The sequence below is a fragment of the Colias philodice genome, chromosome 1 (assembly GCF_061535455.1).
Source record: "Colias philodice isolate Cphi_HAF_F1 chromosome 1, ilColPhil1 Martin Lab GWU primary, whole genome shotgun sequence".
NCBI classification, from domain to species: domain Eukaryota; kingdom Metazoa; phylum Arthropoda; class Insecta; order Lepidoptera; family Pieridae; genus Colias; species Colias philodice.
In genome coordinates, this window is record NC_143086.1 from 7,648,489 (window position 1) to 7,663,740 (window position 15,252).

Genomic DNA, 15,252 nt, shown 5'->3' on the forward strand with positions numbered 1-15,252 from the left:
TTTTTTACCACATTAAGAATTCAGTTTGATATGTAAATACGTGATTTCTACTCAAGTTTAATATGCATATAAATATAATATAGATCTTCTTAAATTAACATTGCAACTTTAAACTTTATAATATTTAACTTCTTAAGAGCATATTCAACGACAAAATATATCTTATATTTTTAAGTGCCTAATAGTAAATAGACATTTCGACTAGGTTTTTTTTTAATATTTTATTATGTCATCCTTTGATGATTAGCAACATTGTATTTTTTTCTACCATTTTTTAAGTAATCGACATCTATTTTCAAGTGCATATATAAGTACCTACGTCTGATAGATATATCTAAAATCAATAATAATTTATTAATTCTGAGTCATCATTTGTCGGTAATCAGACCGCGTCGTCGTTTAAGATTCTTCCTTTGCTTTTATAAAGTAAGTGAGGAGATCAATTGGCAGCGGGAATACAATTGTAGAATTCTTCTCAGCCGAGATAGTATTCAAAGTCTGTAAAAATGTATATTTTAAGTTAAAACAGTCCAAGTACACATAATCTGTTAGCACAATCCCAGAGACTTACGAGACTTCCTTGCTAAAAAAATATAGGTATATGTACAAATAAATAGCATGGATCTAGAATACGATACTTTAATCTTACACTCTTACAGTAAGGCAACACTCCTTCTATTAACGTGACCATTTTGCAATGAAGTAACTATAGTTACTCGACTCCCACGATAAAATCATTAACTAAAGGTCAAAAACAATTTGCTGTAAGTAAGTAATATAATATTGGTTCATTTAACAGATGTTCAGTCACACGAGTGTACCTAATACGAAAATTGCGATTTACAATCCCTTTATTGAACGCTACTACAATGAATGTAATTTGATGGAAATTTGCAATCCTGCAATGGGATTTAAATTTAAATAATAAAATATAGTATAAATTTGTACGTATCATAAATTATCAGCGAGCGAATTCTATATTATTATGTCAAACGACATATACCTACTAAATAATAGCGTTTCATTCATGTTTCATTAAGTAAACAACACAATTCTCTGATTTTTAACTAACTACTGTCAGTTAAATTGAAATTATTCACACTCTTCTGTTTATAGTCACTCATTAGGTATATTTAGATTTACTTACTATGTTACATAAAAAAAAATGATATACCTAAGTCAGTGTACGAATTTCATTGGCATGTTTTTTACTTTTTTGCATTAATTTAAAATTTCCTATAGTTACCCCAATACTAGGCATTAATCACTTAGGTAAATGAGAACAATTTGAAGCTTTAATTGCTGACTAATAATCCGTGAAAATTTTAATGCAACGAGGGAGTTCTGTTTTATCCTCAACTGTTCATCAAGTAAAGGTTTGTTCGGAAAGTTACAATGTAATATTCTATTGAAGTAAGAACTTCTTTCCAAGATATAATCCAGTCAGAAATATGTTCTTGCTTCTCGCTTCTATAATAATTGCGACGCCATAATATTGTAGTCCTATTAACTTCCACTGCTACAGATAATACGGCTACACATAATACATAACTGCACAGTATGTAATTAATATCATATACAAATATGTACAACAGAATACAACCTGCAGGTAACGCAGTTGAAGTGCGGCAGGGCTGTCGCCAATGACCTCGGAGGCTTCGCGTAGAGCCCTGGAGGCCTTCTGCTCCCCCTCAGCGGCTATCACTTTAGCGCGCGCCTCGCGAGCTGCCTCGGCCTCCGCTGCCATGGCGCGCTGCAGCTGCACGGGCAGGCGCACGTCCTTGCTATAATATAATATTTACCTGTGGGGTTGCTTTTCCACCAATAATGTGCGAGGAAAGTGTTTATAAATAACCAATAGTATCGCTTCAAACGCTAAACGCTACAAACTTCAAACTAAATAAAGCGATATGATTGGTATTTTACAAACACATTCCTCGCTACACATCCTCGCACATAATTGGTGGTAGAGTTGCACCCTTACACGCCAAGCCGGACAGGATTTCCAATACAGCTTGCTTTAACATCGACCACGCTCATTAATTTTAATGAAGCAGCTTGCAAAGACTTATTAATTTTCAATTTAATGTGAACTTTATACGTAGAAAAGTAAAATGTTAAAGTAATATATTATTATAATTAATATACTTAATTAACGTCTAATAAAATGACCTTAACTATAATATATTATATATCACCGAATCACCGAAATAACAAAGGGTAGTAGCGCATTTATTTATGTTCATAATCTGAATATTCAATTGTCATCTTCACCGTGACTTGTTTATTCCAACTGTTAAAGAGGAAATTCTCAAGAAACTTAAGACATATAAAAGCCGTATAAAAATCACCCCAACGTACTTGCCTGGAACATGATGGAGCCCACTCGCACTTTTAAGCGCATAAAACGGAGAGCTCCACAAGACCTCCTTCCACCGTAGAATCAGACTCACCATGATCATAGAAAATATTATATGGAGACGCCACTGGGCGTTTGCCATGCATGCCAACATTAAAACTTTTAACCACCAGCTTAATGCTTAATAAGGCAGATTGCAGGTTTAGAGGAGATTAAAAAAAAAAAATCTGAATAAACTTTATTTCAAATATACCTAAACAATGAACAAACGAAAATTTTTCGTCCTAAATGGTAACATCTTCAGAAAATGTGGAGAGGCTACTTTTGTTAGTGCCTCGATTAATTATTGTTGTGAGATGTCTGTTTTAATGATGTTGGCACAGGCAGCAGGCTACACCTGAATCTGCATTGTAAGTAGAGTAGCCGCATTACGCATTCTGCATAAAGGCATTGATTAATCCTCGCAGGTAGCTCCAATTTAAATTACCTATAATATAACTATTTATGCGATTTTCTCACTACCTTTCGATTTCGATCTTCAATACCTTGCGAATAAACGACAACTAAACTTTCCTAAAAACTCTAACTAAGCTAAGTGTTAGGTTCAAATGGCGTATTCACTAACAATTCTTGCATAATCTGTCAAACAATTACCTTAAAAAAGGTTGCACGAAAAAATGGTGAAACAATAGCATAGTATATCATAATATAAATATAGTACAACACAGTTTTTCGATTTAGGTCAACTGAGCGTCCCGGGAAATGGATGATTTCCATTTGTTATGAATCTAGAATATAGGGTATTGTACTTTGACAAAGGACAATTTACGAATGCAATATAAAATAATATAATAATAAAAATATACTGCATCTTATCTTATGTCTTTACTATAAATAATTAGGTATGTATTTATTTTTGTTATATAAACTCACGGAGCATGAAAACCCTCCGCCAGTCTATTATGTATTACTTCAAATATATATAAGTTTTGTTCTCTGCGGTCCGGTCAACAACCTTTGTTTTACGGGTAGGGAATTAGTTTCAGTAGCAATTAATAATTTTACGATGTACTGTATAATAATGCTTCTATAAAATCACATTGAAATAGTTGTTAATCAATATGAATGAACACTAAAAGCTTTTCCGAATAAAACATTTGCATCCATCATATTATTATTTCATACTACATGTTTATATAGATACTATGCGATATTCATAAAAGAAATGATATAAAACAAAATACTCGGAAGCCCATCGACATCGACAATATCTGCCCTGTTTCGTTGGGTATTCATTTTTAAACAATGGAGTTTTTAATGGGTTAAAAAGTATTCTGGAGTAAGTACATTTAATAGATTATCATATAGGGATATTTAATTCAATACAACAAATATGTATCTTTTTTATCTAGTATTTAACAGGAATCAAACATTCAGGCAAACATCGCCTTAAATATCAGAGCCCTTAGACCTAATTCTGTCAGATATGCTAAAGTTATGACAAGGATACATTTTGTACATTAAGTTACATTACATTTGAATGGGCAGCACCTTAATAAAAGAAGAGTAGTTTCTTACTAATTGATATGAACAAAATCAATACCGTAGTTTATACCTAGTGTTTGCCTCGCGTATATTTTAAAATGACGTTAGATTTTACATAATTTTCCTCAATGTCAGCTGTAATGAAACTTCATTAATTAGTGAACGATAATTGGAAAGAAAAAATTTTTTTTCATCTATTTTCATAACTAAGAAAAAAGCGTAAATCCAGTATGCAAGTTGTATTAAAGAACTTTCAGTAATTAGTGAACTAAAACTATTTTATTTATGGACGTCAATTGAGTTGACCAGATATCAATAATAAGTTCGTTATTTTTTACATTGTATCTTGTAAGTATTGATTTGCACGAAGCATTGAAAACATTTATGTTGGTGTCAGGGTGATTAATTGGCCATTGAAATCGGGAAGTAGCTACAACATAATGTTTATATTTATTAGCTTGATTTTGCGAATAATAAGACGTTCATTAAGTAAATTAAGTTTGAAGTATTTAAAATGTTATGTATATAATTAAACAGTAAGCTATTATAGTTATATTGATTTTATTGAAAAAACGATTTGAAATTGTGTATAAATAGTGATACATTCGCATCCATTATATTGTCAATAAAGTTAGATACATTAGGTACCTATTGACTTGACGAGAAAGCAATAGCCAATAACTTATAATATCCTACAAATGTAAATAATTTGTGACGAGGGTATTATGAAAATCCTTCTATGTTATTAACCTAGTTTTCCGACAAATGACAATTATTGATTCGTAAATAACACGTTGTGAGAAACTTTTGTTCTAACGTCGAACCACGTCGAACGTAAAAAACTACAAGACTATCGCTCTTTGTTTTCTGTTGATACTTTGATATTTATCTATAAATAAGTTTGATATTTTTTTTAATTTACTCTACCGAATTGGTTTTTTACGAAATCATAATATATTATCATTATCTGTAAATAACGAAAACCGTGTCTCTTTATTGGGTTTAAATTAGTCACATTGCAAGCACGTACTATAAATAATTTATAATACAATTTATATGTAGCTAGTTATAACAAAGATATGAAATACCTTAAATAGCGCATTAAGAATAGAGCTATTAATTGATTTATACATTGAAATTCAAACCTCCAATTATTTCTGGCTTAGTGATAATTGCTTACATAACATTAGTATTTAGTGCGATTAGAATTTAGAACACGACTTCTAATTATATAATAGTAGTTACGTACATTTCAACGCGCTCCACCTTGATGCCCCATGCCTCGGTAGCTTCATCCAAAGACAGCTGCATGTTGCCAGAAATGGTCTCGCGTTCGCTCAGAATCTCATGCAAGGGGCGGGTTCCCATGGTGTTGCGCAGAGTCGTCTGGGCCAGGAGCCGGGTGGAGTGGTGAGCGTTCTCCACGTTAGCGATGGAAATAGTGGCGTTGTGTACACGGTAGTACACAACGGCATCAACAGACACCGTCACGGAGTCCTTAGTTAGAACCTAGATTTGTGGAAAGACGAACACCTTATATGGATATTGGATACCCCTCTTTGGTATTGTTGTATTAATTTTCCTTGTCATTTGATGTACAATCAATTGGATAGATTCTAGATATAGCTAACAATAATACACACATAGGTAAGTATTAGAACAATAATTAATTATAATTCGATGTAGTCGATCGGTGCCGTCCATGTGCCGTCACTGATTGAGGTCGTGATATTACAATGTGTACGAAATTCGATAATAGACTCATAAATCCGGAAGACGGAAAGAATGTTTATCGCTGTGTGCAATTGAGTTGAAACTGGAGATAAATTTGTTAGCGCGTTAGCGCGTGGTGATGCTTTTCCACGTAAATTTAATTATCTAGTTACCTTTTAACATCAAATTATTAGCTTATATAATGCGTATAGTTAAAATGTATAATTGTAATATTCCTACATAACGAATTATCTTATTTAACGGTATTATTTTACTGAAGCGAAAAATATTTTATCTGTGAATAAATTGAACCAGACTTTGCTGAAAGAGCATTCAACGTTTTAAATGAACCTTTTCAGCTTATTTACTTATCGAGAGAGTATTGATTGCTGTGCAAATAATTAATTTATATTATATATTTTGCAAAGCGAATAGCTAAACTTCCTGCATAATAGGTATCTTGCATAAAAGTGAATTTTCAGTTGCAAACGTTAGCAGCTGGCAAATTATAGCGCATATACTGACGCCATTGTGAAACGAATACTGAATTTTATAAACCTATCATTACTGTCAAACGGAACATATTATCGTACCTGTGAATGGCGATGTATTTTTAGATTTAAGTGGTATGTTTGAAGTTTTAATTTATGGTATTTGAAGTTTGAAGTCGATTAAATATTTGAACTATTATAAAGCAAATAATTGTGGCCCTTGAAAATTTCTCTTTGTTTGTATTATATTTTAAATTAATCGTAGTCCTTGTAGGTTTATATACAGTTGAGTTTTTGCCTCAAAGTAATTAAATGCTTTCTTTCTTTCAAAGTTACCGTTACAGCTGTTAATATATTTTATTTAATATTATTTGACTCTATCGTAATGCCATAATCTTGTTTATTTTTAGTGGCTGTTACCGTAATCTTACATTTATGTTCAGGGACAGGATAAATAAAGCTTAGCATGAGATTCTATTAAAAGTAGATAAATTGATTTAAGTATATATATATATATATAACCTGAAGTATTTGATCTTGTAGTTATTTCAGAACTTACTTCCTGAGGTGGCACATCATACGTCCTCGTGCGCAGGTCGACTCTTGCGTAAGAATCAATACATGGTAATACAGTAGCACCTCGTTAAGTCGAACCTCGATAAGTCAAAAACCTCCAAATCTCGAAAAAATGTCTTGTTCCCTTCCCTTCAAACCCGAAAACCTCTATTACTTGAAATTTTGTCCCTCTGTTAGTCGAAATAATCACCGAGTCCCTCCAAGCCATTTTGGTACATATTTTCACTCTATAACTCGAAAAATCAAATTTGACCTCTGTATCTCGAACATAGCAACGTTTTATTTTACAACCAGTACACTATTGTTTCTTAGAAAACATTTTAGGAGTACTTATACGATAATTAATTTATGACTCATGAAACACGTGTTTGCGTTAAGTATCTGATGACGAAATTATCGATTCAGTAGCTCAGAAAACCGATACTAATGATTAAGATGACATAGAAGACGTGAATAGTACATGCGCTCCATGGGTTTCCATCAAAGAGGCAAGAACCGTATTGAATACCTTACGAAATTTTATAAAGCAAACCAGTATCTTTGAAAAAGAAGAATTTTCTGCTCTTTATAGATTATAAAATGCTAGAGAACAACCAAATTATCTAAAGCAAAATAAAAAATACTGACTTTTTAATGCCATATTTTTTATTTTAAAATGATTTGAAATAATGTTGATTTATAATAAATAAAAACATGTTTGTGACCTCTGCAAGTTGAATTTTAATTTATTTTACCTCTGTAACTCAAAATTGATAAGAATAAACCTCAAACTCTTTATGTCGAATCAAAATCCGCCTAAGTCGAAATCCTCCATAAGTTGAAAACTCTATAACTCGAATTTTTTGGCGTCTCCCTTGATATTCGACTTATAGAGGTGCTACTGTATAAAGAATATTCCTGTTGAATAGAAATTTGTTAAGGGTAACAACAAAATGCTTATTCAATATATATTATAATTGTTATTTTTTATTCTCATAGTTTATTATAATATGTAATACTTACCTGGGCCCTTAGCGCCTCCGGTAAGCAAACGGCCCAAACGAAAAATGACAGCCCTCTCGTACTCTTGAACGACCTAAAAATATTTACCATTTTAGCTTTTGTTTTTTTCATAAATGCTAAGAAAACCTTAAAATCTTTCAGCTATAGGTAGCCTTTAAATCTCCTAATAAGCTCTTAATATTATGAATGCACCACCACCTGCAGTGGTGGCTCAGTGGTGAGACCTCGGATTTCGAATCGATAAGTCTGGGGTTCGAGACCAGGCGAGCGCGCAGGAAATAAATTAATTTTTCAATTTATCTGCGCATGTTGTAACATCACCACTGCTCGAACGGTGAAGGAAAACATCGTGAGGAAACCAACATGTCGAAGAATTAAAAAAGTTCGACGACATGTGTCATCCGCCACACGCACTTGGCCAGCGTGGTGGATTATGGCCTGTACCCTCATAGGAGGCCCGTGTCCCAGCAGTGGGACGTATATGGGCTGATGATGATGATGATGATTATGAATCAAAACCTCGCCCCCCATGTCTGTCCGAAGGCTGACATAAAATGGAATGTGAAAAAAACAATATTACAATGACATGTCATTGGGTCATTTCAATTGGGTCATTTGAGTTATAATCACGTTATAATTCATTGGGGTTTTCTGTCAATTGGCCTTATGTAGCGAAGATCGTTAAAATATTAGAATAATTTATGCGATCGGCAGTTTTTGTGATGTGCGCTGCGAAAATCAATCCCTTTTCATTTATTTATTTCACGTCGTAACGAAGCGATTTTATGGTATGCTTAACTGCCCCGGCAGACTTTGTACTGCCCTATTCCCATACTATATCGGATATCCTCGTTTTCATGTTTTTTCTCCATAAAAACAATCCTTGTGCCTTAATAAAATGTTAAAAAATCTCGATTTCCATTAGCAACACATTAAGCGATTCGTTTTTATTTTAATATAGATTAGGTATTACCTATAGAGGCTTAGAACATCTAAGGCTACTTTAACGTGTAAATTACCATACGAAGGTAAGACAAAGAGAATTGTTTGCCAGTAATTTAATGTAAACAGACCAAATTTTATTTCTTAAATAACTCATAGCAAAATATTTACGGTACGGATATAGATATTATGAAATGATCTCATAATCTGACCATATCAATAAACATATCACTCAATTAACCGACCAAGAAATAACAATTTGCAATAAATAATATATTAAACCAGAAGAGAATATTGATTTTACTTGCATATGAAAAGAAAGTCCCTATCTTCATTTGAAACCTTCATCTATTAAAATTACCTTGTATCAAATCTCTGTCATATTTTCTGTAATTTCCGCTGTGATTTCTACTTTAATTGATGACTTTAAAAATAAACTCAACGCTTTAAGATTCCAATATCATTACTGAGAACTAATCTAACTTAGAAAATGAGAAAGCAAAGTTAAATATAGACTTTACCCGCAACGAACCTGATATCCACATTAAACCGCTGGATATCTTGCATGTAGCTATAAACCTAGAAATATGATGTTTTCTAGGATCGTGTAGGTGCTGCTGATGGGGTCACGGACGAATTCTACCTATACCCTTGGCCCCGTCCGCGTCGTTGATGCGGCTTGACGGAATACAGTGGGGTTTTGGTCGGTAGGAATCCGATATAACCCACGGCCCGTTCCCCGGAGGCCGTGGGTATCTATGCAATATTTCCCTACTTAAAAAAAAGTATTGGTTGTCTGTAAAGTCGGTTTACTGACGATAGTTGAATGTGACAACGTCCAATTGTGCTTCTTTGTCGCTCGTTCCGCGCTCTCGCTCGCACTTCAAGCCTTACATGGAACGCCTCAGAGCGAGGTAACGCCGCATGAGTCATGTTTTTTCGTGCGTGCAGCCGGCTCTATCGAATTATAAGACGTTGTCACGTCAAAAAAAAAAGGATCGTGTAGGTACTTCGAAGGTCTCAAGAATATATTATAATGTCAATAAATAATAATAACGCTTCAGAGAAATATACTTTTCAGTAGCGCTACGTGTCTTAAATTGTGGTTATTTTTAGAAGAAAGTTGTTAAAGAATTCTCTTTAAGATCAAATAATATTTTGTGTAGATAGATTATGTCACACCTGAAAGACTTTATTTTTTACCTTATAAAAATTATAGAAATAAGAGCCTTACATGGCTTTTCAATTTACTGAATAGGGTTTTCAGTATTCTTTTCATGAATAGAATATTGTGTACATACCTTCCCTAGGGACTAATTAAAAGCATAAATACGTGTAGAATGTTATTATAATTAATCATATTAATTCTTTTATTATATAAATAAATATGTTGAAAGCGTAAGTATATCTTTTATGCATAAGCAACTTTACTATTCAATTTAGATTGAATAAGATACCTCTATTTTGCAGGAGATACGAAGGGAAAATTGAAACTTGACTCAAAGACATAACGAGGAAACTTTCAACCTAGTTAGAATACAATTGTGATAGCGACTCGTTGTTTAAACCGTCTATCGCTGTTCTATGATTTCAGTTATAATAATAATATATGATGTAATATTATTTTTCATTCTAGAATTCACAATGTTTCGCAGTGTTCGAATGCAGGGATTGTACAAATCCCATTGAGTGAATTTTTCAATGTACTATTTTTCTATGTATCTAGAAATTTTGCATTGAGAGAATGAAATATGTATGTAAACGCAACCCCTTGACGATCTCCCAGTCAGTTAGTTGCATGAGACGGAAAACGCGAAAGGTTTTAAAGCCCTTAAAAATGTTTCATCCTTTAATTCTAATCGACGGATTTACATGATAAAATAGACACGGACATGTGAAATTTTTTTCAACGTGCATAAACTATCGAACAGTTTTCTCTTTGGTTGAAAGTGCTTACAAGCTAAACAGTTGCTTACAAGTAAAGAGTTCCTCGAATCATGCTTCGTGGAAATACCAAGAATTTTATCTACTACCATATGCGACATTGCTTATATTGATTATTTATTAAATATTATTGATTATTTATTTAATCGTGACAAAGCAATAGTAATAACTATTGCTTTGTCACGATTCACTATGGTACAAAATAGTTACATATAGACAGGAGGAACAATAATTATACCAGTATATATTATGTAAAACCAAATTAAGATTTATAAAAAAAAAAAACAATTACGTATCAGGCAATTTAAAAAGATCGACAAAATTGACTTAAATGATAATAATTTTAATTCTTTTGTCGTTTGCTTATAAATGTATAACGCGTATTAACTAAAATCTACAGTTATACCTACATAAAATAAATAAATTAAGGGTCTATACTGCAGTACATACATTAAAATACGCTTGCTTACATACTATTTTAATAGCTTTAATACTTATAAATCATCCAAGCGTACGATGTTAGAAAATGCCAATCAAAATTGCTAATGTGGTTTGAGCCGAGTGTCTATTCTTATACACTTTTTTATCATAATCGCGATGATAGATTTTAGATAAAGCATCTTCTACTTAATTCTCGTAGATGGCAGTATCAAACATGCATTTGTATTATGTAAAGGAAACATTGTCATTTGAAATTTTACTGTAATTTATTAAAACTTTTAAAAATAATAAATACATAGGTATAGTATATAGTATATAGTATATATATAGGTATATTGTACATTCTGCAGTACCTACCACAATATTTACGTTACAATTTTTTTTCAGGATTTTTAAATCGTTATTTTCAAATGCCTGATTGTTTTCAAGTTTTAATGTTAATTTAAAGGATTATCGTACCTACTCTGAATTATATTATAGTAATATAATTCAGCGTTAATAATATATTATTCACGCATAAGCGTTTTTGTTTCAGTAAAAATATATTTCTTACTACCTTATTAGTTACCCTATACAGTTTAAAAAACTTATAACTGGTCTGAAAAGTGTTCAAATACCAAATAATCTTGTAATTCTATTCAAAATTTTGAAGGGAAATCGCGGAATTTTCCAATATTTATTTTGAACAATATTTTTTTACAATTTCGCCTAAACTGTCTTGTATATTGAGTATTTTTATCTGATTATTCCCGTCAAAGGGAATAAACGCCTATAGTCAGTCAATTTTTCTCACCTTGAGTTTTTCGACGCTCTTCAAAAGCTCATTTTCAAGGAGTTTGTAAGTGAATTCAAATTAATCTGTTGTCAAGAACACAAAAATTGGTTCGTATAAAATAAAATATTATACAAACTCAGGAGTATAATTTTTTATAATGTACGAATATGAATTCGCCCACACCATTTTCACCAAAATTGTATAATAAGATACACTTTTATCTTTTACTAATGTAATTTTTTTGCTTGCATATTATTTTATATCATACTAGCGGTCCGCCCCGGCTTCGCCCGTGGTACATATTTACGTTTTCTCTACATAAAAACCATCCTCGTACTTCAAGGAATATAATAAAAAAAGAATTATCGAAATCGGTTCAGCCGTTCTCGAGTTATGCGCTTACCAACACATTTTGCGATTCATTTTTATATATAAGATTAAAAATGTATTATTTATTTTTTTATTCGTTAGTAGTGGCTTACGTAAAACGCATCGCTACGTGAATGCGAGAGGCCTCCCCCCATATTTTTTTTTTAATTTTTAATATTTACTAAATAATAACAAAATAATTAATTATAAATTTGCACTAAATGGCAAAATTACTAATATAAAAATTGGCTACTGAAATTACTTTGCTCAAATTATTCAACGAGCTTTTAAATCTTCCCTCTTTATTATGTTCAAATCTTACCATAATATTACAAAAATGCTATTATGATTGAAGACGGTATTGGAGAGTATCGATATTTGATATAAAGGCGATAAAGAGTCCACAATAAATATAAAATTTGGCACATATTATGACTCTATTGGCTTTTAAAAGCTCGCGAAGAAAATATATCTGTCCCCTGGGGTTTCAGCCTACGGGGACACCAGGAAATGTTCAACTGAATGCAAGTGCAATAAACATGTTACAACTCAATGTAAAGCTTCTGCAATAAAAAGTGAACAAAATCCGTAATAAAAAGGCTGTTCTCGCTGCTATACAAATACATACGCAATTTGCAAGTGCAAACAAAAATATTTTTTTAAGTTGTGACGAAATATAACATAAAATAAATATTTTAATAAATATTTGTTTTATATTTTACTAGCTTTCCACCCGCGGTTTCGACCGCGCAGTCAAAGAAAAACCCGCATAGTTCCCGTTCCCGGGGGATTTCCGGGATAAAACCTATCCTATGTCCCGGGGTAAAAAGTAGCCTATGTCCTTTCTCGGGTATCAAAATATCTCTATACCAAATTTCATGCAAATTGGTTCAGTAGTTAAGGCGTGATTGAGTAACAAACAGACAGACAGAGTTACTTTCGCATTTATAATATAAGTATGGATTACACTGCTAACTGAAATATAAAGTTTTTAAAATTTTATAACAGAAAAAATAAGAAGAGAGTAAGAAAAAAAAATATTTATTCAACACCACAATAATAAAAAAATATTGATTTAAAACAATGCCATAATTTAACGCAAAGCTTATAAAATGTTTATATATACCTTGAAACAAATGAAAAGCGAGAATGGCATAGTCACAATGACTAGAATCCATGACAGGACCACCAGGATCTTCCCGCAAGTTTTGGATTCGGCATCGTTATCGTCATTAGCTGAAACATAATAAAAGTTTAGAAAAGTTGTAGCGAACTAAGTTAATCGTAAAATTAAAATTAAGTACACGATGCTATCGTTGGATAGAGCTGCTGTCGGCTAGTCATTTCCAATATCGTCGTCATTCGGTCAAATGTAACAAATAATTATAACAATAAACGTAATACTCCGAAGGCAATTTATCGACGACTGACACGCGTATACTACAAGTGTGTTTCTATAAAAAATTCATGTGAGAATCGACTACTCGGGGGAATATTGTTTGTAATAGAATATTTCAAAGTGACGCAAAATACTGGCGAGTATACTTACTTGACGTTTCAGTCACCACCATAGTGGTCGAGTCGGAATAGCGAGCCAGATTGCGGCCCTTCCGCACGTCCGCCCGCCTCTACTGTCTGGACTTCACTGCCAGGAGGCTGCGGCGTCACAGACTAAATAAACCCTCCGTTATCAGAGGACGTATGGGTGGTTTATGCAAAATCAGCTTTACTGCCTACTCAGAAAGCTCGCTCAAAGGGAGACTCTCTTTCCATAATGAATTTTAAATCTTAAGACGAAAACGTACATTTTCAACTCAGGCGTACGTCTAGATTATAGCGTGAAAAACCCATCGAAAACTTTTTTATTATTAATTGATTTGAACTATGTGTTTTTGTTTAATTGTATATTTGCTAATTATTAATCGATAACAATTTTTATTGTAGAATGATACATTTTTACTGGATGTTTATATAAGTTTGAAAAGTTCAATGCTATTAATGTCAAAGACTCAATATGTTTTATGAATGAGAGATTAGATTGCGTACTTATTCTTTGAGAGAAGATTTGTAGCGTTCCTCCCCAAGCCGACGTTTGAGCAAGTGATAATATCTTTACTACGCTCGAACAAAGGATCAAGTAAACTGTTATGGGACAAGGGCTAACTTTTTCTTGGAGCTTATCTAGACCTACGTGCACCTTTAGTGGTTAGTGTGAAGTTATGTTCCAATTAAATACTTATTAAATTTGTTGATACTTAGTAGTGTTATATTATATGTATATGTAATGTGAAATCTTTCACAGTACTCATTCAATCATGCGAATAATGTAATCTTCTATCACTATGTTAAGTTAATTTTAAACCTTAGTGCACTTTTTAACTAAGTATATAGGGCTAAAAGCTCGCGCCAAATTGGCATTTAAGCGACAATACATAAAGCCTTTTTTGTTTCATATGCGAATATGGATATAATAAATCTTCCAGTTTTACTCCTTTTATTTCGGACGTCGTTAGCAACGACCGCGTGAGTGCTACTCATAATTATTTCTGGAATCAAGCTTCTGTTGTATGTATCTTCTAGTCCACTGGCGATCAAAGCAATGTACTGCGAAACAAATTTACATAAACTTGTGGTTTATGTTGTAGTCGTTGAGTAAGCATTAACTTTTGCAATATTCATTAGATCCATGTTATAGTTTATATTATACTCAAATTCAAATGTTTGGGTTACGAAATTGGCTACGCTAGCGAGAATTTTGTATTTTACAACAAACGATAGAAATACTAATAGTTTAGTTCGAGGTTCATGCATATAATATATTTGAATAAAACTAATTCAATTTAAAGTTTCACACAATAACATAGTGTTGCATTATGAAACGAGTTTTGAAAAGCCACATAAAAGTTTAAATAATGTTAGCATCGATAAAATGCAACTATGTCCTCTTGTAACTAGGATGAAAGGTAGCCTGTGTTTTAACTTGGCTCTTTGCCAAAGTATCATGTGTGTTTGTTCAAAAAATATAGTGGAAAAGTGTTAAGGATATGGGTGATTTGCGTCGATAAAAAGTAGACGAATAAAGATTGATGTTAATA

General features: G+C 32.5%; 1 protein-coding gene and 1 long non-coding RNA gene across 3 annotated transcripts in view; one reads left to right on the top strand and one right to left on the bottom strand.

The window, feature by feature from the left end:
• The window catches only part of LOC149491209 (uncharacterized), a 445,824-nt gene that overhangs the window by 92,423 nt on the left and 338,149 nt on the right, over positions 1-15,252 (top strand). The gene's annotated exons all lie outside the window — the stretch shown is intronic.
• On the bottom strand, positions 310-13,807 carry LOC149491216 (band 7 protein AAEL010189). Of its 2 annotated transcripts, none has more exons than XM_089714451.1 (8): positions 13,707-13,807; positions 13,284-13,393; positions 7,687-7,759; positions 7,568-7,581; positions 6,668-6,736; positions 5,154-5,413; positions 1,604-1,784; positions 310-498 (listed from the first exon to the last, which is right to left on the bottom strand). In XM_089714451.1, the coding sequence occupies exons 1-8, from the start codon at positions 13,726-13,728 to the stop codon at positions 400-402; spliced, it is 828 nt and encodes a 275-aa protein (XP_089570577.1). In that variant the 5' UTR covers positions 13,729-13,807; the 3' UTR covers positions 310-399. The 2 variants fall into 2 exon arrangements, with proteins under 2 accessions (XP_089570577.1, XP_089570568.1); XM_089714442.1 differs by lacking the exon at positions 13,707-13,807 and adding an exon at positions 13,462-13,570.

Bases quoted from the DNA above. Each gene is read 5' to 3' on its own strand.
- LOC149491216 (XM_089714442.1), bottom strand. From the start codon at position 13,519: ATGACGACGATATTGGAAATGACTAGCCGACAGCAGCTCTATCCAACG. The intron at 7,760-13,283 runs GTATATATAAAC...AAATATTTTTAG, and splicing joins CGCTTTTCATTTGTTTCAAG to GTCGTTCAAGAGTACGAGAG. The intron at 5,414-6,667 runs GTAAGTTCTGAA...CCACAAATCTAG, and splicing joins ATGATGTGCCACCTCAGGAA to GTTCTAACTAAGGACTCCGT.